The sequence below is a fragment of the Canis aureus genome, chromosome 19 (assembly GCF_053574225.1).
Source record: "Canis aureus isolate CA01 chromosome 19, VMU_Caureus_v.1.0, whole genome shotgun sequence".
NCBI lineage: Eukaryota > Metazoa > Chordata > Mammalia > Carnivora > Canidae > Canis > Canis aureus.
Genome location: NC_135629.1, coordinates 43,228,627 through 43,254,091, shown reverse-complemented (window position 1 = coordinate 43,254,091; position 25,465 = coordinate 43,228,627). Strand labels below are relative to the sequence as shown.

Genomic DNA, 25,465 nt, shown 5'->3' with positions numbered 1-25,465 from the left:
CATCTACAGCGTCCCTTGGGCTAGGTAAGGTGACTTATTCACAGGCTCTGGGGATTAGGTCACGGATAGCTTTGGGTGACCCTGATGCTGCCTAGGACATGCAGCAACTGAAGAACTGAAAAGGCAAAATGAGAATTCTCAAAGAATTACAGAGAGCAGCCCCTCTCCCTGGGGCTGGAGGAAGAAAGGAAAGAGGCTAAAAATATTAAAACTTAGAAGCTTGGAAAATGGGCCTCATGGGGCAGGATCCCAGGACTCTGAGAAAGGGGTGCATCTCAGTCGGTGATGGGGCTTGGAAGGGGGCCTGGGGTTCTGTGAGTGCTGGGAAGCCTCCAGCAGGACTCGCACCCCCACCCCCGGGGCCCTTGCAGTGAATGGCCACTGTCCCTATGTAGAAACTGATTACGTGGTTGTTTCCTGTTTTGCTTTATACAATTGTCTTCCATTTATTGCCATTGATGATGGACTTCCACATACATAGGGACACGAAGCTTCCCATCTTAAAAAATTCTGGGTTTAAGAAGGAAGCATATAAAAGTGTTCTTAATAAAAGGTTAGATAGTGAGTAATGGAGAAAGGACAGTTCTATGTATCTGTTGTCGTGTTAAAAAGACACCCCCAAACAGTGGCTTGAAACACCAGTAGTTATGCAGTTTGCTCCTGAATCTGGGGTTGACTGGCTTAGCTCAGCAGCTGTTGCTTGGGGTGGGGGGCATCTCCTATGGTTCCCGACAGATGGCGGTTGAGGCTGCAGTCACCCCAAAAGTGGTTTTGTTCACATGCTCAGGGTCTGAGCTGGGAGACCCAAGCAACTGGATCCCAGATCCAGTCGCACAGCGACTATTCTTACAGACAGCAAACAGGCCCCGTGGAGGAGAAGGCCTGGGCCATGGTCACAGGGGGACCAAGGCCTTGGCTGCCCAGCCCCCACCCCCGGTTCCTGCCCATAGCAGGAGTTATACAAGCCAGACTCTTGTCAGCACGACCTCAGACAAGGCCAACCAGAAAAGTCCCCACCTGGACCCGGACCCTGCACTGACCTGAACCTGACTTTTACCCTCATGCTAACCTTGACCTGAACTCCTTCTGAACTCTGGCCCTCATTCCAATCCTAACCCCTAACCTGACACGGACTCTACTTCTGACCTTAACCTTAGTCCCTAGCATCGGCCTCGACCCTAACCCTGAACTCATCCCTTCCCCAGGGCCCACCCCTCCCTGGTCCCACAGTGGGCAGCCATCCCTCAGCTGAGGCCACGTGGCTCTCACTTAGGAGAGAGCTCACTCAGGGAGCATCTACCCAGGGCATTGCTGAGGCTTCTCCAGCAACCCTGCACTCCCTGGCTGCCCCCCACACACTCACTCCCCCCAGCCTTCACCAAGGCTGCAGTGGACAAGGGATTTGTTTGGGCCCTGGCTCCCAGCACCCTCAAGGGTGATCTGAATAGAGGCCTAGTCAGACCTTGGGCCCTCTAGTCGCCCACCAGCTCCTACTCTGGGGTCCCTGAGGACGCAGCTTCCCTGGCTTCCTCTTCTCTCTGCCTTCTGTGCCTTTCCGGGGGAGAGCCAACTCTCCACACCTGCTCCATGTTCTTCCAGACAATACCCCATGCGGGGAACAGGGCTGGCATCCAAGAGGCCCCTGGTAAGGTTCGCTGACTGTGGGGGGAGCCCCTCTGCACCCCAATCCCCTTCAGGAGGACACCATCTCCACCAACCACAACCATTCAACAGATATAACCTGGCTCCCACGTGGCATTTCCTGCAGGGGGTGGAAGGGAAATGGGGGTGCAGAGGAAGCAGGGGTTGAGAGGTTGCAGGAGAGGCTGCATGTAGGGCTGGGGCTGCAGTGCGGGGACAGGGACGGTCAGGCTGTGTGACATCTGAGAGGCCATTTAATTTCTCAGGTGTCTCTTTCTCAGCCCCAAATCCAGGTCCTCCAGGGCAGGGCTGTTGTGGCCCTTTGCAGCCTGTCAGAATGCCACCTGCAGCTGTCAACGAGCAGGAACCCCCTGACCTCTCGCCTCTCTGGCCCAGGTGATCATGAGGGTCAATTATAATGAATTTTGCCACTTTGTCACCAGCACTGTTGAAAGAAGAATCCTCATCCTGGAAGACAAGGTGGGGACCAGAAAGACAGAGGGCAGACGGGACCCAAGCCAGGCCCCACCAGGCCACTTTGACTCTGTCCAGCTCACCATGGTGCCGGAGTCCCCGGCTGCCAGCCTGACCTCCCAAGTAGATGTTAGTGTATTCTCGCTACAGCCAAGGGGCTCCTGCAGTGGCCGGGAGAGGTCATTGCTGGGGTCCCTGCGGGTGACCCAGCTTCATCGGCCTCCCTAAGGTGCCCACACCGTGGGTGGTGACCTGGCTCCAGGTGTCTCTTCTGTAAATGAACACTGACCTCAGAGTCCATGTCCTCACCATCTCTGGTCTTGTGGTAAGGGTCTGCTACAGCCCCGGCTGCCCTCAGGGTCTCCTGAGGCCGTCCTGACGCTCCGGCTCAGCTGGTGTTGGACAAGGCCCAGCAACAGGGTGGGTGGAGGAGTCCCAGTGGATCTGAACTACAGGGAGAGTTCATGGATCTTGAGTGGGGCTGGAGCCTCACACCAACTCAGGGCCCCTTGAGTCAAGTCTGTCCCCGCTTGTCACAGGACAAGAATAGCCGATGACCACTGAAGAGCCTTAAAATACAAGTGGGCTGCCATAGTCCTGGGTAAGCATGAACGCCCACAGCATCTGGATACCCCCACTCGTCATCAGAGCTGCCCCCTTCCAGGGACCTTCGTGGTGACGCCACAGGGGTTTCTGGCAAAACCAGAGCCCAAGACTTCATTCACACTGCTACATTTGGCAGAACCAGCCCAAGGAAGCTTCACTCCCACCCCACAGCCCTACGTCATCTGAGGGTCTGTGGGTGTCCCCCCAGCCACCAGCAGCCCCAACCCTGAGGCTCCCAGTGGGGACTCAGCTCAGGTGTGATTGGTCTTTCTCAGAGCCTCCCTCGGCCCCTCCCTCACAGGCCTTGAGATCAGGGTTTTGTCTATGGAAAGTACACTTGGAGCTGAGGATTTACAATCCCGGGCATGGTGGCAGGGTGGCCCTGGTGCCTAGGGCCACATCCCTGCATAAGTCCACCTTTTCTCCATGCTTCACCCCACCCCACCCTCACCCCACCCCCAGACCACTTCAGAACACAGTCACCCTGCCTATTGACACTGTTAGGGCAGGGGGAGCCCCTATGGGTCACCTGGCCCAAGCCCCTCAATGTGGGAAGAAGAAACTGAGGCCAGGCAGGGAGGAAGTTGCCCCGAGACCTTGCTAACTGTGTCCCACACTAGAACCACCATGGGAACAAGGTCCTCCCCTCCCAAAGGCACCTGAGCTCCCCCTGGCCTCTCCACACCCCTGCAAGGTGCTGAGCCTGGACAGGGCACAGCCGGCTGTCCTGCACACAGGCCTGTGGGCTACAGGTGTGTGGTTCGTAGGCACACAAGGTGAGTTTGCACAGCCTGCCCTGCAGCTTGCTCTGGCACCATCAGGTATGCACAGATCCACGATTGTTGGAGGCCTCCAGGCACCTGTTCTATCACAAACCACCAAGGGGAAGGGCCGCGCCAGAGGACACCCAGCAGGTCGAGTGGACTGCAAGTTTGTTCAGCCTTGCCTCCCTGAAAGGCCAGTTCAGCTCTGGGGCAATCAGGAAGGAGGCAGGTCCCCAGGAGGCCACTAGCGGACAAAAGTTCCAATAAACAGAGTGGTCACTAGCAAGTTGGGGCCTCTAAGAGTGGGGAAACAACAACACTGACAGTGAGGTGAGGATTTCAGCCCAGCAGACTAACGCCAAACTTCCAGAAGGGATTCCAGAATCCAGCAAGATGAGTGGAAGGTCCGTCCCAAGACAGTCCAGCCCACTAGTATACAGACAGCAACACTGAGGCCCAGGGAGGCTCTATAATGGGAGCAAGGCTCAGGCAGCAAAGAGCCTGCATGTGTCAAGGGCGTCATCCAAGATGGACCTCATGGCAGGCCGTGGAGGCACACCTGTCGCTCCCCACCCTCAGCCCGCCCAGGGCGGCAGCAGCATCTCCCTCGGAGGAACTGTTCATCTCCTCCAAGACTCCCCCTCTGCTCCGTGGGCGATGGGGGCCAGGCCGGGTCACGCTTGCTCCCTTGGGAAGTCCGTGGCGGCGCCTCTCGGCTCTGCGGTCGGCCCGGGAGAGGCCGAGCTACCAGGGCTCCCTAGAGTCCCAGCGGCCAGGAAAGCGGAGCAGCCTCATGTCTTCCTTCTGGATGTGCTCGTAACAGGACTGGTGGGAAAGAGGCGAGGCTGAGGGGGAGCCGGCCTGCCTGCTCCCAGCCCCGTGCAAGGACGCCCCAATACCAGGGTGCCCCCATCTCCCCGGCCGGGGCCACCATGTCTCCAACCTGGCCTTGGCCACTGTCTGCAAGGAAGGGGGGCCTCCCCTCTCCTGTTATGCTCAGGGGTACAGCCTGGAACAGGCTCGGGGCCCCAGGGACCTCAGGGCTGGGATGAGGTACGGGCCCCTCTGCAGCCCTACAGCAACAGCAGGACCAGGGGCTCAGTGAGGACCTTCCCACAGGAGCACAGATGAGCAGGGAATCTGGGTTCATCCCCACAACAAGGTCCAGGGCAGGGAAGGGGTCTGCCCCACAGGCCAGAGTACTTTTGCCTCAGTCTACCACCTCTCTCCCTCACCTCCAGGGCCGTGAGCAAGAAGTCATACAGGCCTCCCGTGTGGATGGGGTCCATCATGTCCCGAATCAGGTGGATCTCGGCTCCCAGGTGCTGGATTCTGGGGAACATCCACCCCCAGCATGAGAGGAGGAATGGGGCCCATCAGGGACAGGCACCGGGCAGCTGGGGAGGGAGCCCTGGTCTGGGTGGTTGGACACCTGGGATGTGGCCCATGCTCTGCTCCTGGCACCCATGTGGGACCCTAGGTGGGCTTCTCTGGGCCTCAGATCCCCAACACTGTACCAAGAAAAGCTGTGTCCATAAACCCTGATGTTCCAAGACTCGAGAGTGTGTCTTGGCTGGGTGTCAGGCAGGATGGGAAGGGGTCATCCTGCAGCTCAGCCCCCAGCCTGGGGCTCACCGGGCACGTGACACCACGTAGATGAGCAGCGGCAGCAGGTCATCCATGGGCAGCTTGTGCTCCTGGCCCAGCACACGTGACACAGTGGCCTCAATTTCCCCGTATGTCTTCTCTAGCACCTCCAGCTTCTCCCGGGGGTCCACTGTGGTGCTGCGGCAGGGGAGCAGGCTCCAGATCAAGGCCCTCAGGTTCAGCCCCAACACCCCCGCCTCCCACCCCTCACCCTCCTCAAGGCTCAGACTCACATGATCTTCTGCAGACACTCTGTGGCTGACAGGAAGCACTTGTCCCTGACCAGGGAGAGTCTCTGCATGGCAGGGAGCGGGGAGGTAGATGAGGCCACGGTCCCTCCCCCCACCCAGCTCTGTCACTCCCTCCTGCCTGGGGCTGGAACTCTTGCCACCCACCTTTCCCCCTCGCTGGCTCCAGCACAGCCCCGCCCAGAGGCTCAAGTGACCCAGGGCAAGCCACAGCTCCACCGGGAGCCTCAGTTTACTCAACTGTAAAGTGGGATAAAGGGTCTCCAGGAGGTTGGGAAGGAAGATAACAGTCCCAATCGCCACTGGGTGCCACCGGGGAGTGAACACCTATGTCGGTGGCTCTCAGACAAGGGCTTTTTGAAACACAAAGTCCAGGTCCACACTCGGAGTCTGACTCAGTATGTCTGGCTGGGTCTGAGAGAGAATCTGCTTTCCTAATAGCTCCGCAGATGGTGCTACGCCGCTGGCCCAGCAAGCAGCCTGAGAGCCACCGCCTCATGTGTAGCAGCCCCCTTGCCCTCCCAACACTCTCATGCGGGGATACCAACACCGCATGAGAGCACCCTCACGGGTGAGAACTGAGGCTCAGAGATCGGCATCCTGCCCACAATCGCACAGCCAGGAAAAGGGGGGAGCCCATGTTTGCACCTGCTCACTGTGGGCCAGTGGCTGCACCCTCACAGGAGGTCAGAATGACCCAGAAAGCTGGGGATCTCCCCCCTCACCTATCTCTGTGCTGTCCCGGCTCCTCTGCAGCAGGGAGGCAGAGGCCTGATCAGAAGGCTGAGCAAACCTTGAGGGCCCTACCCAAGGCTCCAGCCTCCCCTGACCCAGGGCAGGTAATGGACCCACCTTCTCACCTGATTGGTGGTCAGTGTGAGGTCCTTGAGGGGCCACAGGTGCCTGAAATTAAACAAGTGTGACATGGAGACTTCACCAGAAGGAGGGGGCAGGGTCTGAGGTCAGGGGGCAAACCCCCTGTACGCCAGGACCCACGGCGGGGCTGAGCCAAGGAAAGGGGTCCATGACGGCATCCTAGAGTGCTGGTGAGGAACCCAAGGGGAGGCTGGGAGAGATTCTGGAGTGGATAGCCCCCCAAAACTTGGATAGGAGTGAGGGGCAGCACTGTACACCAAGGGACCCTAGGAGCAAAGTCCTGGTGGTTGGGCCAGAGAATGACAGCAGAAGAGACTGTTCTGGAGTCTTGGTGGGCCAGGGAAGGATGGTGCACAGGGAGGATGTGCCATGTAAAGCAGCACAGGACAGGAACTTGGAGAGACAATGAAGCAGGGAGGCCAGCATGGAGGAAGCAGTACAGAGGCAGCAGGAGGGGGTGGGGAGGAGGAACACTGGGGAAGCTGTTCGCACCCAGGTTTCTGGGCTGGTGACTTGTCAGTTGCAGGAGACATTCATGATGGAAGGAGAAATGGGGTTTCAGAGAGGGTGGGTGGGAGCACCATTGCTGTGTGACAAAGGGGACCAAGTGTGGGAGGAGAAAAAGCACCCACACCCTCCTTTGTAGCATCAGTGGATCAGAAGGGGCACTGAGGAAAAAGGATGTTTCAGCAACTGAGGGTACAAGGGACTTGCTCTCACGACAGTCCTCGGTTTCCCCTTGAAGACCTCCCCTCCCCCACTCAGTCCAATTGCTGGGAGCAGAACACCTTGCCCCAGCGCCCCAGTGGTAGGTACCGAGGTAGGCTGGCCAAAGTGGGCCACAGCCAGCATCTCGGGGCAGGCTCAAGACCAGTGAGGGATTTCGGGAGCCCTGCTGGAGCTGCTGGGAAGGGGACACCAGCTCTCTAGAGTGCAGTGGGGACCTGAGTGGGTACAGTATAAATCTTGAGTGGCTGGTGCCATTTTCGTCACCATCAGTGGAGGCCAGAGAGACATCAAGAGAGGAAGAGAAGTGGCTTCCCTTCACCACTCAGTGAAGCAGCTAGATCCAGCCACGCCTGAAACTAGCCTCGCCGGCATGATCCTAGAACTCCGTGGGTACCTGAGCCAGTTGACACCAGCCCTATTTTGCTAGAGACAACGTGAACTCCACTTGCGCCCTCTCTACACGAGAGCCCTGGCAAGCATGGCAAGGCGGGGAGGCTTACTTCTGTACGTCCAGGAACTCGAGCAGCTTGGTGTCGGGGAAGAGGCTCAGGCTGGCAATGCCCTGGCTGTACAGACCATCCTCCCTCTCGTGAAGAAGCAGGTAGAGAGTGAAGAGCTCCGAGTAGAAGCTGGGCAGCATAAGAGGCAGTACCAGTCCGTGCACCTGCAGGTCCCTGGGTGACAGTGGCCAGGACAGGTTGGGACCGGGGGAAGGGAGTGGGCACCTGGGGCCAGGGCAGGGATCACAACTCGGCCGCCCCTCAAAAAGCCCTGGGAGCTCCTTGTCCCTATGTCCTCCATTCTCTAGAACATGCTTCTGAAACCCGTTCTCAGTCATTCATGCCTTGGTGGAAATCTGCAGCCACCTGATCCTCTCACATGACGCTGAGAGAGCTGCTATGGCAGCCGGGGCAGGAGTTGATCCTCATTTGATGGAAAGCAAAACTGGGGCCCTGGGGAGACCAGGGACTTGCGGGAAAGCACTCAGCAGCCATTCCAGGCTGGTCCAGTATTGCCTCTTCGTTTTCTGGGTTTCCTGGGACTCCAAGGGGGAAGTTCTACCTAACGTCTAAGCCCATTTCCCACGTCTCCTGCCGTGGAGGATGGCCTCGCTGATAGGATCTCTGAAGGCAAACTGTAAAGTTCAGTTATGGGGGATCGAGGGAGACAGACTGAATAACCCACTTGACTCCCACTCTATGTGACCTCAGGCTTAGCCCCTGCCAGGCCTCAGTTTCCCTGTCTGCGTGTAGGGGGGAGGGTGCCCGGGGCAAAGGCTCAACTTCTGCACACCTGAAGGGGGAGGCTGGGATAGCGCATTCACCACAAAGATACACGTGACACAATGTGACGGTGCCCCCTCCCAGGTGACCCAAGGTTGAGGTCATGGGACATTCGGACCCTCAAATGGTCAATGAACAATGCTTGGTCGATAGCATGAGCCCCCAACACTTCCCTGGAAGAACCCCTACCCCCACTGAGGGAGGCTTTGGGAGCGAAAGTGTGCAGTCGCCCAGGTCCTGAGCCTGGCTGCCTCCAAGGAGGGGACCCCGCAGGCCCCATGGGAGCAGTCACCTTGTCTCTGCATCCTCGTCCTCCTCCGGAGCTTGGCCCTTGCGCTGTAAGGCCACCTGCAGCAGACCCCTGGAAACGGGCCAGAGGGACAGCATGGCTACCGCTTCCCGCAGAACCCGAGTCACCAAAGACTAGGGCAGCAGGCTCCACGCCCCGGAGCCCAGCCTCCCAGGCCTCTGCAGTTAGGAAGCTGGGAGCACAAGACATCAGCCCCAGAGTGCTGGAACCCCGCAACAGAAGGACTGCAGCACCTGGGGCCCCCATGTGTAATGCTGCTAGATGGAGTCTTAGCTCAGCCGGGACTGGAGATGGAGTCTGACTCCAGAGTCAGGCTCAGCCTGCAAAGGCTGAGAACTCCTGGGGTCAGGGGTCAGCCTGGGGCCTGGCCGAGGCGAGGACTCTGGCTACAGGCGGCCCTGGATGTAATCTCCTACCTTCTAACCCCTTTGCTCACCAGCTGGACGCTGCCTGATCCGCTCTCAGGCTCTTCCCCAATCCAGAGGCGCCATTCCCGCCCAGGGTGCTTGGCAGAGCACCTGCCATGTGAAAGAGGCCAGAGCCCTACCTGCCTGCCATACCAGGGCTCACCTGTAGGCAGCCCAGAGCTCCCGGGCATGCTGCTTCACCTCCTCCTGGGCGAGCGCCTGTAGGTGCTTGTTGGCCCCAATGCCGGCATATGTGGCCTGAAAGGTTAGCATCAGCGTCCGGAGCAGCTTTCCCAGAGGGTGCAGCGAGTTGCCCAGGGCCTAGCAGGTGCAAAGGCAACAGAGAGGTGTCCAGGGCCAGGGGCTGGAGCACAGCACACCCCAACAAGACTCCCAAGACAGCTCCCACTTCATAGATGGGAACACCGAGACCCTCCGAGGAGAAGGGGTCCACCGGGCGCAGTGAGGAGGTCCCCTCCCTGCAGACCCCCCTGCCCCAGGGCCCTCACCTTCCTGAGGCACTCCCGCAGCGCCCTGGGCTCCCGGTGCTGCAGCAGCTCATCCAGGACGTCTTCCATTCTGCCTGCACAGGCCTCGGGCTGGCTCCTGGGGCACCAGGCACACACGTCTCTCACCCACACCTGGGCCTGGGCCCTGGTGCACCTCCTCCAGGAATCCTTCCTCCCCAGGCCACTCAGAGCCCCACAGATGCCAACCCTGGCCCTCTGGATGCCCCTGTGGGTGCCTCCGTGCACACATGCACACACGCACACACGTGCGTGCCTGCGCCTCACCTCTCACAGCACAGGTATTCCTGGGACTTGCGCAGCTCCCTCGCGTTCTGCACGTGGAAGCCCAGTAGGGCCTCCTGCTGGTCCCCAGGGCAGCCGGCACTGACGAAGTCCCGGAAGGGGCCATAGACGCCCTGCCAGCGGCTCTCCACCGGGAAGGCACCCACACCTAGCTGCCTGCGAGAGTGGGGGAGGTTGCGAGGGGGCTCTGGTGGGCAGGACCCTGGCCAGGCCCTTGGAGAGACAGGGATGTCCCACCTGGCCCAGAGTCAGGGCCCAGGAAGGGTGGGGAGACTGGAGGGCCTGACCTCCAAGCCTCCAGGAGAAGAAGGGAGAGGCAGAGAGGACACAGAGCATCTACTCCACAGTGGAGAGGAAAGAGACACACAGAGCCCTGGAAAGGAGACAGAAAGATCTGGAGAGCTGGAATCCAGACAGTGGGGTCTTGGCCTAAGAGGGAACAGGGCCCAAAGTCCAGGATCCTCCTGCCTGCAGAGCCCACTCTCCCTCCCAACACACTTGGTTCCTTCCTGAGCTTGATCCTGTCTTGGCCAACGGGCCCGGGGGTCTAGGCCGTGTGTGTGCCTAATGGAGCACTGCCCTCCCACATCACGTGCACAGATTGTCCTACACCTGTACCCCACCCAGGCTTGGTCCTGCTTCTGGGGTTTGCTGTCTACCCCCAGCTCCTGCTGTCAGGGAGAAGCATGCAGGGATGATGGGTCTAGTATTCAACTCTGCTACCCCCCGACATCCGAAATGCTACCTGGGGCCATGTAACTACCACCCACATCTCAACAGACATGGCAAAAGTCACCACTTGAGCTACAGTTTTCCAAGGAATAACTCTGTCCTCATGGGGAAGAAGTCTATCCCCTTCTCAAAGACCCCCACAAGAGTGACAATGAGTCCACTTAGCAAGTTTCCTTCTTCACCTTGGCTGCCAGGGAACTCGGGTCCAGGTTCATGTTCCATCATAACCAGTATAGGGCTTATTTGTACCTTCTTTGCCTTTCAGTTCAACTCATACTTTTATTTTCCATTTTATTCTTATTTGTGTTAGTTTTACAAACCATCTTGCACCCTTCCCAGAAAAAAAGCAGAGTCTAAGCAAAGCCTATGCATAATATTTCTCTCCGGTTTTGTGTGTGTGTGTGAGGTTCTGTCATGGCCCTTGATTCCAAGAGTCTCTGACTTGAGGGCTTTGTGGCCCGAGCTCTTTGAACTCTCCAAAGAGCTAAGAGGAAGTACAGAAAAGCCCCTCTGATGAGACCTGAGTCCATGGGGTCAAAATGCAGACACATACACAACCCTCCAGGATGTACAGGTCAGGCGGCCAGGCGGCCAGGCTCTCACCTCTTACGGGTGCTGCTTGGATCTGGCGGGAAGGCAGCCGTGTCCAGCATGCCTTGGGTGTGCAGCCCTTTCCCTGCCCCGCTGCCAAAAGAACCCTCCAGGGTGAAGCCATTGGGGAAGGTGACCTTGCCCTGCAAATGGGGGAAAAGAGGCAGAGATACCTGTCTGCCTGTCTATCCAGCTGCCCTTCCATCCAATCATGACAGGTGTCATGCCTGTCCATTCTGGGTCACAGGGGCTAGGGAGTGATAGGGCGCCATCCCACCATCCATTCAATCTGCCCCACCCTGGGAGGGCTCATATTCCTTCACACCTGCAGGAGCCCTTGACCAAGAGCTAAGCCTACAGCTCAGGGGCTCACCTCTGAGGTAGGAGGCTGGGGGTGGGGGGCGCGCGCATAGGAAGGAATTCGGGTCAGAGCAGAAGAACTGCTACTGTGGGACTTGGGGGTGGAGGGTGGGGTGCAGGGTAAGTCCCGAAGTAGGAAGAGGCCTTGGGAAGGCATGAGGCACCGCTGGCCCTGGGAGGGCCAGTTCCTGCTGCCTGGGCTGTCCTGTTCATAGCTCTCCTGGCCTCCAGCCTTCAGATGCCATGGTGCCCTCTGGTCATTAGAAGACTGAAACAGCCCCCGCATTTCCAAAGGCCCAAGCAGGGCCCGACTGCCTCCTGCTGGGTCAGCTTGGGCAGGAACATCTGAAGGACAGTGACTCCGGGGGCCCCTGCCCAAGGCATCAATGCCAGTAGAGGGGGTGCATTCCCAACCGGGGGCCTGCAGGGAGACACAGCCACGGCCCACCAACACCCTGGGCCCCCAAGGCAAGTCTACCTGTCCCCTCCTAACTCCTACCAGGATCAAATCCCAACTCCACAGCAGGAGGGGTCACTGAGCCCACCCCCTGGACGTGGTGGAGATGGGAGAGGCCCTCCCCTACCTTCCACACCCAGTGCCCACGCCCTTAGCCCTGGAGCCAAGTAGGGAGATTACAGGCTCCACCCAAGGCCTTGGCGGGAGTGGAGTAAGTCTCGGTGGTCCTCACCTTCCCCACAAGGGTCAGGTCCCTGGTGAAGGTGCCCTCATACAAGGAGTCATCTTCAGAGAGGAGGACCCCTGGGCCCTAGAGAAGGAAGCCGGAGAGAGGAGAAGCCATGGAAGGGCCTCCAGGAGACTGGGGGTGGGGAGGGTGCGGCAGGAAGAGAGGAGCAGGCCTCGACCTAGGGATGGAGCGGTCCTGAGCCCTGCTACACCTCCCAGGACTGTGCCTAGGCGGGATGGCAGCCGTGGGCCTGCTGAGAGCACTGAGCACCAGACCCACGGACCTCACCCCTGGGTTACCCTGAAAGACTCCCAGAGACCTGGCTCCTTCTCTCTGGCAGCCTCTCTCAGAAAGCCTCCCAGGGACCCTTCCTTCCCCACCTCCTGCTCAAGAAGCCCTGGGCTTCTCCTCAACCATCCCCACTGCCCTGTCACTGACCCTTGGTGACAGTGGAGCTGACCAGGCTCCCTTGTTGCATTGGTTTCCAGGAAGCTCAGAGCCAAATGGGATACAATTTGTGCCCTACTTGAATCTATTTTGTGTCTATTCTTGTCTTTTCTTCCTTCTTCAAACTTTTCCAGAACAAAGTGGAGCAAGAGCAAATGTACAAGCCATAATAACAATAAGAGTCACCAGGCCAGAGCCCTACTGTGTGTCAAAGCATCTGGCAAGGTGTGGGTGAGGCCGGAAGCAGGTGCTGGTGTGCCTGGCCTCAGGAGACCCAGCTATGAGCCTCAACCCTGCCACTCAACAGAACGTGACACCAGGCAGGTTCTCTGACCTCTCCGAGCCTCATATTTGTCTTTCATACACTGGGGACAATGACATGATCCCATGGAACCCAGCTTCCCACCCTATCCACCCCTGCCCAACCTCTGCTCAGCATCGGAGCCCGCAGAGTAGGAGGGGGGCTCCAGAATTCAGCCCCAGTGCAGGGAGAGGGTAGCTCAGGGCACACAGGGGTCACCCCACTCACCACCATCTTGTCTGCCTGGAAGGTCCCCTGGTAGCAGACACCAGCCTGGGTGACCATGACCCCCGGGCCATGGCGCTGGTCGGCCTGCCACATGCCAATATAGCGCTCACCCCTGGAGAGGAGCCAGAGTTGGGTCAGAATTGTTCCTGGGCCCCTCGGTGTGCTCTCCTGGCATGGATGGGGTGGGGGTGGAGAGCAGATAAGGAGCAATGATACTGCCTGAATCCACCCAACTCAGGCCCGGGGCAAGAGAAATCAGGACCTCCGAAAGGAAGAGAGAGTGGAGGAGGCAGGGAGCCTGCCTGGGGGAGGGTATCCTGGCAGGCTTCCTGGGGGAGGTGGCAGGAAGGGCAGATGGTGTGCAAAGCCCTGGAGCTATGAACCTACCACAAATAGGACAGGTACGTGGGGACACTGAGTGGTCTAGAAGGTTGGAGGGGTGTGCAGGTGGCACGGCAGGGATGAGGTCAGAGACATGGGCAAGCCTCGAATGCCAGGCCAGGGGCCCTGGGCTTTGTCTCACAGCCCAGAGCTCTGGCAAGGGCTGTGGTCCTCTCATGGCACTAGACCAGGGATCAGAAACTCCTGGACGGCACAAGGAGGGGCCCAAGTGGGGAGGCTCCTCGGTCAGGGAGCTCAGGGCTCCCTCATCCTGAGCCTCAGCAACATCCAAGGTCATGAACAAGAAGTGAGGGGCTTCAAAGAGACTTGGGGGACAACTGGACAGACCCACTGATGACAGGACCCGTGCCCTGAGGCACCTTGGTCTGTGAGGGTCTTCTCTGCCCTGCAACCCTGCGGGGCACTCACCTGTCACTGTCCTCCTCGATGCCATAGCCACTCCGCTGGCCCCTCTCCCAGTGGCCTGTGTACTTGCAGGGCTGCAGGGCCTGGGGGGCGCTCTCGAGGACCCCGAATCCATGCCGCAGGCCCGCCTGGAAGTAGCCTCTGTATACCTCGTCGGTGCTGTACCTGCAGAGGCCACCAATAGCTGGCCAGGCCTCCCCAAGCTCAGCCCCAGCGATGGGGCCACCCCACGAGCCCACCCTGCCTGCTGTCAGGCCGAGGGACACTTACTCACAGATGCCATAGCCACACATGCTGCCTTCCCGCCAGTGGCACTTGTAGCAGTCAAACGTGTCCTCAGAGGCCTGGGGTATCAGGTGGATGCCGAAGCTGTCAGTGTGGGCGCAAGGAGAGGGCAGTCAGCACCAGGGGCCACCAGCTTGACCCCAGGACACCCCGCGACGTCCCTCCGTACCACCCAGGAGTGTCCCTGCCTCCGAGCGGCCTTCTCAGACAAGGGGGAGAATCTCCCAGGTTCTCAGGCATCTCTTCTTCCCAAGGGTCACTCTTAGGACATGCCCACCCCCCGCCGCCATCCCCCGTGCACCCTAGGAGCACTTCCAGACCCTGACCACTCGCTCCCTCCTCCGGGCTTTCCGTTTTGTACAATCAGGGGAGCTGGACCAAATGGCCTCAAGTTCCTGCTTGAGGCTTGGGAACTGAGGACCGGGTCAGGCTCGTGCCGGGGGCAGGGACGAAAGCCACTCACCTGCCCCACACACACTCCTGCAGCAGCCCCAGGCTTACCCATGCTCCAGGCCCTGGCAGAAATTCCCCACGTGATTCCGTCCATCCGGCCACTTCAGGGTACCCCTGGAAGACAGTTGGGTCCACACACATCAGGCCCACCAGTCCCATCCAGTACGCACAGCTTGCACCCCCCCACCCCCCACCCCCCGCGGACTCCAGCATAGACTCTCTCGGAGGCTGAGGCTCCCCTTGGACTGGACGCTCTGCCCCCACCCAGCCCTCTTCTCTGACCCACGGGCTCTCAGCCTTTGTCAACTCCTGGCACGACCACTCCCCACACCCCACAGGCAGGGAGAGCTCTAGAAACATCCAGGTTCCCTTTCTCCCTTGACCAACAGGAGGCTCGGAGCTAAACTTCAAGCTTAATCAAATGCTAGTCAGTGGCTTCTAGCATCCTCCTCTCCGCTTCTGGCGCAGCATTGTTTTCTTATATTTGTTTGTTTGTTTGTTTTGTCGTTGTTGTTCATTTGCGTCCTCGAGCCCTCTCTGGAAGAAGGCAAGGTATCAGAAACAAACACGCTTGTGAACATAACCCTGGTAGGTCCAAGTCCCTCCTGCTTTCTGGGCCTTGGCTTTCCCGGTGGTGGCGCGGGGGTTGGGGGACACATGTTCTTCCAAAGCCCTCCTGCTTGTGGGGCTGACACAGGTCTGCGGCTGAAGCCAGACTCACCCTAGAACCTGCCCTAAGGCCTGGGGCAAGTCATGCCAGTCTCTGGCCTCAGTTTCCACACCTACAGAATGGGTGATAACACGCCCCCAGAGTGTTCTTGGTAAGGATGGGTGGAGATGGGAAGTCTGCAAACCATTTTTGCTAGCAGATGGTGCCACGTGGATACGAGAATTCTCCTACCCTCCTGAGAACAGCCACCGCAGCCCTGCAGGCCAGCCGCCTGAAGCCTGTCCCCCACACTCTGGGGTCATCACCATCAGCAGGACCCTATACCCACAGACCCAGGACGGGCCAGGTCCTCTCCAACGGGGCTCAAGACAGACAGGGAGACAAACGGTCGACCAACAGATGCAGGAAGTAGCCTCCAGTTGGTGCCCGGAGGCAATCAGGTCCTGTCTGCCCCCCACCCCCCCGGACTCGCAGGGGAGCCCTGCGGCTTGCGGGCCTGGAGCCCCGGTCACTCACTTGCCGTGGGGCCTGCCCCGACACCACTCGCCCTCGTAGGTGGCCTGGCAGAGCCGGCCCTCCGCGCGGAAGGTGTACGCCACGCAGCGGCAGGTGGGGGGTTCGGAGGGCTCCAGGCCCGCCCCCAGCACCGGGAAGTCCTTCTTTCCACGCAGGGCCTGGCACACAGCCTGAGTCATCTTCCACTGCCAGACCGTCTGGTGGGGGCAGGGGGAACGCAGGACACGTCACTGCTGTGCAAGCAGCTCCTCTGGGAAGGACAGTGGGGAGACAGTACCCCCTCCACCGCCCCTCTCTGACCCTGTTCTGTCACTTGGAGCACCTCCAACTGCTCCACACTGCTCCCTAGGGTCCTGCGCCCAGACCCGAGATCCTCGTGTGCAGTGCCCGGGCCTGCCCAGAGGGACCAGCACAGGCCCCCGTCCTGGCTTCACAGCATTCTGATCCCTGGAGCCTCCAGGGTGGCATAGTTGTGCCCCACCTCCCACTCCTGGCGCCTTCCCTCACTCCTCTGACCCCACTGCCCCGACTCACAGCTCACCCCCTACTCACCCGGTCCTGAGGGTCCTTGGAGCAAAAGGAGAGCTCTTCCTCAGGTGTGAGGAGGTGAAACATGCACCTAGATAGATGGAGGTGACGAGTAGGCCCCAGCTCTGTCCAGGGAGCCCAAACCCTGGGGTGTGGGCAGTTTCAGGAGGGTGGAGGGAGAGAAGGCCTGGGGTGTTATGGGAGGGAGCTGCTCACCCGTCCTGCCCAGGATCTATCCACACCAGCTTCAGATCAAAAATGTGGACATTGTGGCCCTGGAAGAAAATGGGGTACAGGTGTCACCCAGGGCCCAGACCAGACGCTCCCCTACTGCTCTGGCCCAGGCTTGCTCTAGGCACCAACCTGCTGCCACCCGGCTGGGTGTCCCGCCAGTGGCTTACTCCAGCATGCCCAGCACTGAGCCTGTTCCCATCTCCAGGGCAGCTCCTCTGTCTCCCTTCCCATCTGAGGGCCTGGCCAGGAACCCAGGAGCAGCCTGTCCACTCCCCTACATCCTGCTCCATCATGGCCACAACTCGGACACACTCAGCCCCTGCTGGAAACCTCCCATAGGCTCCTACTGCCTGGGGGATGGAGGCCTCGCTGCTGAGCCCATATCTGAGACCACAAAGGTGACTCCTGGCTCATATGTCCTCACGCCTAGCCCTCTCCAGAACGAGGTGCCACGGCCCTGCCACACTCACATCTTCTCAGGCTTGCCCCCAATCCCGCTCAATCTGACCCTTTGCTCATGCGGCTCCTTCTACCTGGAATGCTGTCCCTGCCCTGAGAACTGATGAATGAATGTCCCTTCCTCTAAAAGATTCGTGTAGCAACCTCCTGTCTGGCCTAGGCAGGCCGGTCACTGCCTCACTGCCACAGGAGGAGGAAGAGGCCCCAGGCCCAGGCAGGGACAAGGGTGGGCCTGGTGCAGGCATGCAAAGGTCCAGAGGTAGGAAAGGACACAGTGCATTCAAGTGACGGTATCTCATCCAGTATACTTGGAGCCCTTTACGTGAGGTCAGGAGTGAAGGGGAATGCAAATTGAATCAAAACCCCAAAACCAGGCTTCAGGAGACACAGGTTTGGGCTGGGCAAGTAGCACCCCTCCCAGGCCTCAGCCTCCCAGCCTGCAGGAGAGTCCTAGACTGACTTTCTGAGAGGACAGAGAAGACAGTGCTATGGCTACCGTGAGGGCAGTATGAGTTCAGGGGGCACTAGGCACAGTCAAGGTGACAATCCCAAACCCCAGGCCTGGCTCCCCCAACCCCCACTTTCTGTGGAGTCCAGAGCCCAGGCACTGCTTCCACGTGGCACTCTTCTCTAGAAACTTCATGTGTGCTCTGAGTCCTTCATCTAACCCTCCTTAGCCACCAAGAGCCACCCAGGGTCTCCCAGTCTGGGGCTCCTCTCCTACATGAGGAAGAGAAGTAAGAATTGTCCAGCACCTGCTGCAGGACAAACTCACAAGCATCCCACTTTCCAGATGAGGAAACCGAGGTGATGCCTAGCGGGGATGCCAGCTGGCAGGTGCTGAGGCCGGGATGCACCTGGAGCAGCGCACCGTCCTCCAGGGATGACTCCACCTGTCGCCTCCACCCTGGCACTGCCTGCCTCTCAGCCCCATCACCTCCCCCTCCACTCCCTCAAGCCCAAGTCCTTGCTCCCTGCTGTTTCCCTCCAATCTTTTCTCAGCCAGACCCCAGACCCCCGCTGCAGCCCCAGGACCTCTGGTCAGCCCCACCCCAACCTGTAGCAAGATGAGGGCATCATCGAAGAGCAGCACACGCTCTGCCCGCAGCGGGGTGACCATCACGGGTATGTCCTGGCTGTCCTGAAGGAGTCGGCGAGCAGGGGTGCAGAGCACATCCTGAGGAGGAGAGTGGGGAGGCATGGGGGTCAGGCACCCTCGGGCTGGTCACTGTGGCTGCTCCCCTGCCTGTCTCTGCCCCGAGCACCAGCCCCTGCAGTCTGAAACTGTCCCAGAGGCCCCCAGCTCAGTGGTGGACACTGGGGTTCTAAGGTCTGCAGGGGCATCACAACTTGTCTTGAACCTTCGCTCTGATGCCCGCCCCACCTCAAGCCACTGCCCCCGCCAAGCCGCCCAACAACACTCACCACAGTTCTGCAGTCCCCGCCTCTTACTGGCGATTCTGTCCCCTTTCCTGTCCACCTAATTCCCTACACTGGGCCCCAGGCCTGTCTTACCCTCTCGGGGCACAGGGGCTTTCCTCCCAGCAGGGACAGTGCATGACACAGTGGGCAGTGACACGAGGATATGATCGTTTGGTGGCATCCCAGGACAGAGGGTCAGTTCCAACTGCTCCTCCCTAGAACCAGCTCACAGCTTGGGCTGCTCAGCAAGTGCATGGAGATAGCTAGACAGGTGGGCCTCACAGCCACCTGCTTTGGCCACCACTCCCACTTCCAGGTGGGGAAGCTGCGGCATGGACAGCCCAACAGGCCACACTGCCTGGTGAGAACCCCTTCCCTGACCACGCCTCAGGCCTCAAACTCACTCTCAGCCGGCTGCTCAGGGTGTGCCAGAGGGCCTGCGTGGCCATGGCCTGGTCCAGCGCCTGCCTCATGAAGGACTGTAGGTTCCCAAAGACAGTGGCTGCGTGTACCACCAGCTCCCGAGTGGGGTGATGCTGCAGGGACACAGAGAAGCTGGTGAGCACGGGATGGGGGTGGAGGGGGGCTTGTCAGAACCTCCCCCCCACTGTGACGGCTGCCCCAGCACTGGCCTGGCCCCAGCTGCTCAGAAGGTCTGGATCTAAGCCGAAGTTTGTCCCTTTCTCCCTGCCAGGCCTTCCTTCGGGGAGAGGCCAGCATGAAGGTGCTTCCAGACAGGACCACTGGATGACTCCCCCCACTGGGCCTGGGCCAGGTGTCCTCTCCTCCCATATATGATTCTTCGTCTGCTCTTGAGTCTCTGCTGGCCCCACTTGGGCACAGCCATGTACCTCAGACAGGCCAGGACAAGGACACACCCCTCCAAACCCCCCAGAACACAGCCATATCCCCAAAGCATGGCCGGGTCCTTCTCAAACCACAGTTCCCGAGTCAGTGTGTCCCCCAAGCCAGGGCCCTGTGTCTCTCCTCCTTCGGCTTCCCTACAAGCAACAGGGAAGCACCCGGCCCCCTGACAGTCCCTGCTACTTACCTCCCCGATGGTGTCCCCGAGGCTCAGCAGGAGGAACACGTACTGCTGCACGTGATGGGCGAGCGGCTGGCAGAGGGCCTGGGCCAGCGCTGTGCCCACAGAGGCCTCTGAGCTCACGCCCGACAGGAGCTGCCACAGTGCCTTCCTCTGGCGTCGCCAGTATTCCCTGAGCAGAGGGAGGGCCACACACCGCCTTCACTCCCCTACTCCATTCCTGAACCCGCCACCATCGCCCCCCGACCCCAGCTAACTGCGCCCACATCCCAGCGACAGTCCCAGACCCCAAACTACTCTCCTATCGGATAAATGCAGTTGCCCCATTGCAGAGTCAATGGCAACATCTCATTTGAAGGGGTGGCTGAGTAGAACCACCCACCCCGACAGGACGGCACTCCTTCCGCCTTCCCAGGGTCAAGCCTGGCTAGGGGATATCTGGATTGTGCTCACAGCCCCAGCAGACTTCCCTCCCTCCCTTCCGGTGTGGATCAGTGTAGAATTGTTAGAATCAGGAGTGTTCAGGATGAGTCATGGGCCATGACACTCACTGCTCGGGGATGGGACTTCCCCGACCTGCCCCCCCCCCCGGACACCCCTGCACCACTCAGAGGGCCCCTGCAGCATCCTGGGCTCACCTCTTCTTCTTTGCTGCCTTCTGAAAGACCTGTACCACCAGGCAGCTGGTGTAGGACTCGATGTACCTGCAGGCAGCACAGGGGACTCCCTGCAGGCCCAGCCCACAGCTTCACACCCAAGCCCCTGCCCCTCTGGGGTCCCCAGATCCCATTCACTGCATAGCTGGAACCCTGCCCCAACCAGAGAATTCTAACTCAGTCTTTCTTCACTGGGAAGCCCCAAGGCTCAGGTCTGCAGTGTCTGAGCCTGAGCCCAGCTAATGCCCAAGGCCCTGGGGCCAACCCCGGGTGAGCCCCACCCCCTACCAAACCCAAACCTTGGCCTATGCCTGACCCAGGTGGAAACCTGGTGCTTGGTGGTGGGCACCCTGATGCCCAGGCCAAGCCCCAGGTGCCCTCGCTGTCTTACTCCACGTGGACCTGCAGGACACGGTCGGCACCGCACAGCAAGAGCAGGGATTCCAGACCCACGGAGTCCTGATGGCACAGCCTCTCCCGCAGCGAGTGTAGGCTCTCCTCTGTCACTTCCCAGAGCTGCTGGGAGCTCTGGTGCAGCTGCTGCAAGAGCCGCAGGTGCTCTCTGCCCCGGGGGTCCGAGGGCTCTGGGGCTAGGGCGAGGGGGGGTGGGTACAAGCACAATGTGAGGGGGGCAGGGCCATTCCTCCACCCAGGGGAGCGGTGCCCCACAGCCCTGGAGCTGCAGCCGGGGTCCTCAGGACAGGGGAGGAGACCGATGTGGCCCCTAGAGCTCAGAAGGGATGGGCGGGCTGGAGCGTGGGACAGCATCTTTGAGGAGGAAGTGGGGGCACAGGTCCCCCCATCCCCTATGACACCAGGACAGCACTGATGAGCTAGGAGTGGGTCTGGGATATGGGATCCATTAAGTCCCGTGGTCCCCTGGCACAGACAGAGCCCCAGATGGAAGACGCCTGCCCAAGGTCACTTCATTCATGAGAGGGATTGTAGGGGAAAGGGGAGAAGATGAGTGGGAAAAATCAGAGAGGGTGACAAACCATGAGAGACACCCAACTTTGGGAAACAAGCAAGGGGTAGTGGAAGGGGAGGTGGGCAGGGGGATGGGGTGACTGGATGACAGGCACTGAGGGTGGCACTCGACAGGATGAGCACTGGGTGATATGCTATATGTTGGCAAGTCGAACTCCAATAAAAAAAATACAAAAATAAAAAGGAAAATAATACACATTAAAAACAAAAACAAAAACAAGTGAGACCCCCAAACTGGAAGTAAAAACCCTGTCATGTCCTGGCTGAGAGCAGGATGGGAATCCAGGCAAAGAATCAGGCCTGTGCCCTGGAAGAGGTGGGATTCTGACTCTATGTACAGCTGGGTCTAGGCTAGGGGGTCATGGCCTGGCCCCTCGGGGTGCCTCTGAGAAGGGAGCAGCCCCCAACAGGAAGCAGAGCCCCAGTCCCATCAGAAGATGCCGATACCAAGTGTCAGCCCTCCCGTTTGAGGCTGAGAAAGCTGCACCCCAGGTCTAACAAGGTAGGACTCGATGCCCAGAATGGTTCCTGTGTCCACCCCCACCCCCCGGCCCTCACCCCTGCAGAGCCAAGACTCACTGGTTTCGAGCAGGGGCTGGAGGACAAGGCTGTTGATGCGGGCGAGCGTAGCCGAGAAGACCTCCTCCAGCCGCAGCAGGGCCTCCTCCTCAGGGCTGCACATGGCCAGGGCGCCGCACTCGGGGCCTGTGAACAGGGCCCAGGCCCAGTCTCAGGGTTGAGAGTTAGAGGGTCTCTTAGCCCTAGAGCCTCAGACTGCCTGTCCCTGGCTCTGACACTCTGAGGCTCTGCAGTTAGCTGACCTGGGGAGGGTGGGAGATATGATCGAAGCTGCTGGAATGGGCGGGCGACAGAGGCAAACAACAAGGGGTCTCATTCCTCCCAACCCAGCCCCAATGGCACCAGAGGTCATTCCAGGCCCCTGGCAAAGTCTACAACTCCCAGGGAACCGGCTCTGGGGCAGTGGGGCGGGTGCTCAGAGGTCTGGCCAAGGGCCCAGGCCCAGGCATTCCTGCCCCACCTTTCCTGCTGCTGCTTTAGAAGGGCGAGGCCTTGGGAGGGACAGGCAGGAAGGGGAAGCAGCTAGACACCCAGCCGTGGCCTGCTCTCTGTGGGTCCCTGCAGCAGCCCCGGTACCCCCCGCCGACCCCAACATGGGACAGCGAGGCAGTTAGCTCCAGGTGAACTCTGGCAGACCGGGGAAGCCCAGCCGAGGAGCCAGAGGGTACAGCAAATGTGGTCCACCTGACTCTTCCCCATTATCTCCAGAAATGGATGGAACAGAAAGGCCCTTTGGGGTTGACCTTTCCATCCTCAGTTGGCAGCCAGTCCATTGGGGTCTGAACTGAGAGGTGAGGCCACTGGCTGAAGGTAGAGGAAGAGGGTGCAGCCTGGACAGGGGGTGTGTACTAGGAACCAGGAGAGGGCGAGTGTCACAGGGCAAGCATCAATAGCTCGAGGCCGGGAGGTCCTGAATATCAAGCATCCCCCACACTCACACTGACCTGGAGCCCACCCCAGTCACACGGCACCTAGGACATGGAGCTCTGTCCCTCCCCACTTCAGACTTCCTCCCTCTCTCCCCTCTGCCTGCACCCATGGTCCGCACCTCAGCTGCTCCCACAGGACTCTGTAAGTCCTCCTTAGAAAGGATAAACTGGTGGGGGGAGCTGCTCTGGATGTGGAGACCTGGTCCTCAGCCTCCCTCCCAGTTCAGAGCAGCCTGGGCCCCTCAGGATGAGTCTTACAGACCCAGGCTGCTAACAGACGCAACTCTAGGAACCTTCTAGATCTGTGGTCCCAAATGAGCTGTCTATCCCTAGGGACGGGAGGCACATTGCCCAGAGGAAAGGCCAGAAGTTCCACATGGCTGATGAGACGGTGCATGGTTGGGGATCTGGCCTGGTGGTGCCCGGGGCCCCTGTTCCTTGGGTGAAGAACTTCGGGCTTCATCCTGGAGGCAACCAAGAGTGTGAGAGCAGGGAGCAGACCAGGCATGAGTGTGTTTGGGGGTCGGGGGAGGTGCTAAGCCATAACATTGGAGGGACCCAGCAGGAGTCATCCCTACTCGAACCCCTGTCACACCCCAACCCATCCGGCTCTGGTCAAGGGCATGGCCTCCTTACCCTCGCCCTCCACCCTGGTGCAAGGTTCCTCAGTGGTAGGCTGCACGTGAGGTACATATGGAGAAACTGAGGCCCAGGAGGGAACTGGAGGGCCCAGACGCTACCCGTAGAGCATGTGCCGGGCTCAGACCCAGGCCTCTGGCTCCCCGTCCCATCAAGCTCACCAGAACTAGGTGGTTCAGAAGGGCTGGGCGACTTGTCTCAGGGACACACAGCAAGTTCCCAGCAGGGCCCAGCCTCCTACCTCCCTCAGGCAACCTTGGTGCTCCCTGCAGGGTGGGGTGAGGACAGAACTGGCTGGTCCTGGCGTGCCCAGGTGAGTCAGCTGCCTGTCCCCGTGTCGATCTAACCAGCAGCCAGACCTGCTCTCTCCCCTGCATTCCTGGCCTGTGCATGCCAGATGGCTCTCAGGCAGCAGGGCCATTGAGGCCTCCCCTGCCCTCCCCAGGGCCTGGCCCCTCGGGCCCCTCGGCCCCTCAGGCCCCTGGGCCACACCCTATCATGGCACCCACTCTGGTATTTCCTGGTCTGGACAGGCAAGGAAGTTTTGCTTGCCGTGGAGTCCTCTGACACAGCCAGCAAGTGCAGCGGTAGACAGAGCAGAGAAGGGCTGCCCAAGGGAGGGGGCGCAGTCTGCACTGTGGCCTCTCCCCTAGCACCCCTCCTCCGGCCCTCCAGGGCTCTAAGCCTCTTGTCCTAGACGCCCCCCTCCGGCGTCTCACAGCTCCCCTGCCCCTCCCTGCCCCGGCACACGCAGTCCCGAGTTTCCCAAACATGGGATCCTGTTCCAGCCACCAGGCGTTGGCCCATGCCGGTCTCGCTGCAGGCGTCACCTCCTCCTGGCAGCCTCCCAGGCAGCCCCTCGCACCCTAGCCCTGCACGAACCCTGGCGGGCGGGCTGGGGGTGCTGTCCCTGCGCTGCCCCTCAGCTCGAGCCGCGTGACCACGGGCAGGGAAGACGAGGCTGAAGGCGCCGGCACGAACTCGACCTCGGACGGCCCGGGTCTGGGGGAGTCGCGGAGGGACGGCGACGCGCCGGCCCAAGGGGGCGCTGGGCGAAGGTCCTACCTGGAGTGAGGAGTGAGCGGCACGCGGAGCACAGGAGCCCGCCCACGGACGCGCCACCTCCGCCCCGCCCGTACCTGTGCGGCGCCCGTGCCCCGAGCGGGGACTGTCGCCGCGGCCGCCCGCTCCCCGCGGTCCGCCCCCCCCCGACCCCCCCCGCCGCTCCGGCGCTCGCCACGCCCCCGGCCACGCCCCCGGCCTCGCCCCGGCCACGCCCCGGCCACGCCCCCGCTCGCCCCGCCCCGCCTCCGGGAGCTGCAGGTGGAAGTGGGGGCGGGCGCCCGCGGACCCTCCTGGCAGGAGGTGGGACGCGGCGTCGGTCCTCCCCGCCAGGGTCTACTCCTGACGCCTTTCCCTAGAGTCCTCCCGGGTCCGAAGGACCCTGAACCCAGCGGGAGTCAGAGGAGAGGGACTGACTCCTCACCCACACTCACACACACACACTCGCTCGCTCACCCGGGCCGGGCTAACCTGGCTTCCCCGGGAAAGGCTCCCAGGAGGCGGTGTCCGGGATCCTGGCGGGGCCTTCCCGGGGCACTCGCCCCTATTCTGAGGCTCTGGGGCCTGGATGCTGCACCTTTTTTTTTTTTTTTAAGTTTATTTATGTATTTATTTATTCGTGATAGAGAGAGAAAGAGAGAGAAAGGCAGAGACACAGGCAGAGGGAGAAGCAGGCTCCATGCCGGGAGCTTGATGCAGGACTCCATCCTGGGTCTCCGGGATCATGCCCTGGGCCAAAGGCAGGCGCTGAACCGCTGAGCCACCCAGGGATCCCCTCCACCATCCTTCCTAATCTCAGCGGGCAAGCATGAGCCAAGAGCTCCAGAAGCTTGAAGTCAGGAGTGGGGTCAACCGAGGCTGCCCAGTGGCCCCTTGGGCCAGGTGTGTGTGGCCAGCCGCCATTCCTTTCTGTGTGACCTTGGGGAAGTCCCCCCTGCCCCCACGCCTGGGTCTCAACATGGCCCAGTAGGGTGAGAAGCCAGCACTTGTGTGTTCCGGGCCCTGCGACCTTGGAAAGGGTGGTGGAAGCCTAATCCCAGGAGAGGGAGGAC

General features: G+C 60.3%; 1 protein-coding gene across 6 annotated transcripts; it reads right to left on the bottom strand.

The window, feature by feature from the left end:
- Positions 1–392: 392 nt before the first annotated feature.
- On the bottom strand, positions 393–24,544 carry ALS2CL (ALS2 C-terminal like). 6 transcript variants are annotated; one of them, XM_077859151.1, is made up of 27 exons: positions 24,417–24,526; positions 23,513–23,617; positions 21,784–21,909; positions 20,609–20,807; positions 20,200–20,265; positions 19,568–19,733; positions 18,921–19,052; positions 18,152–18,271; positions 16,618–16,676; positions 16,426–16,492; positions 15,874–16,070; positions 14,736–14,801; positions 14,220–14,318; positions 13,953–14,114; positions 13,143–13,254; positions 12,170–12,247; positions 11,133–11,263; positions 9,780–9,953; positions 9,495–9,591; positions 9,149–9,306; positions 8,561–8,629; positions 7,486–7,659; positions 6,241–6,283; positions 5,366–5,427; positions 5,121–5,270; positions 4,721–4,817; positions 3,556–4,310 (listed from the first exon to the last, which is right to left on the bottom strand). In XM_077859151.1, the coding sequence occupies exons 3-27, from the start codon at positions 21,884–21,886 to the stop codon at positions 4,230–4,232; spliced, it is 2,862 nt and encodes a 953-aa protein (XP_077715277.1). In that variant the 5' UTR covers positions 21,887–21,909; positions 23,513–23,617; positions 24,417–24,526; the 3' UTR covers positions 3,556–4,229. The 6 variants fall into 6 exon arrangements, 5 of the variants coding, with proteins under 5 accessions (XP_077715276.1, XP_077715277.1, XP_077715278.1 ...); XM_077859152.1 differs by lacking the exon at positions 24,417–24,526 and adding an exon at positions 24,234–24,399; XM_077859150.1 differs by lacking the exon at positions 23,513–23,617 and having other exon boundaries at positions 393–4,310; positions 24,417–24,539.
- Between the last annotated feature and the right edge of the window lie 921 nt (positions 24,545–25,465).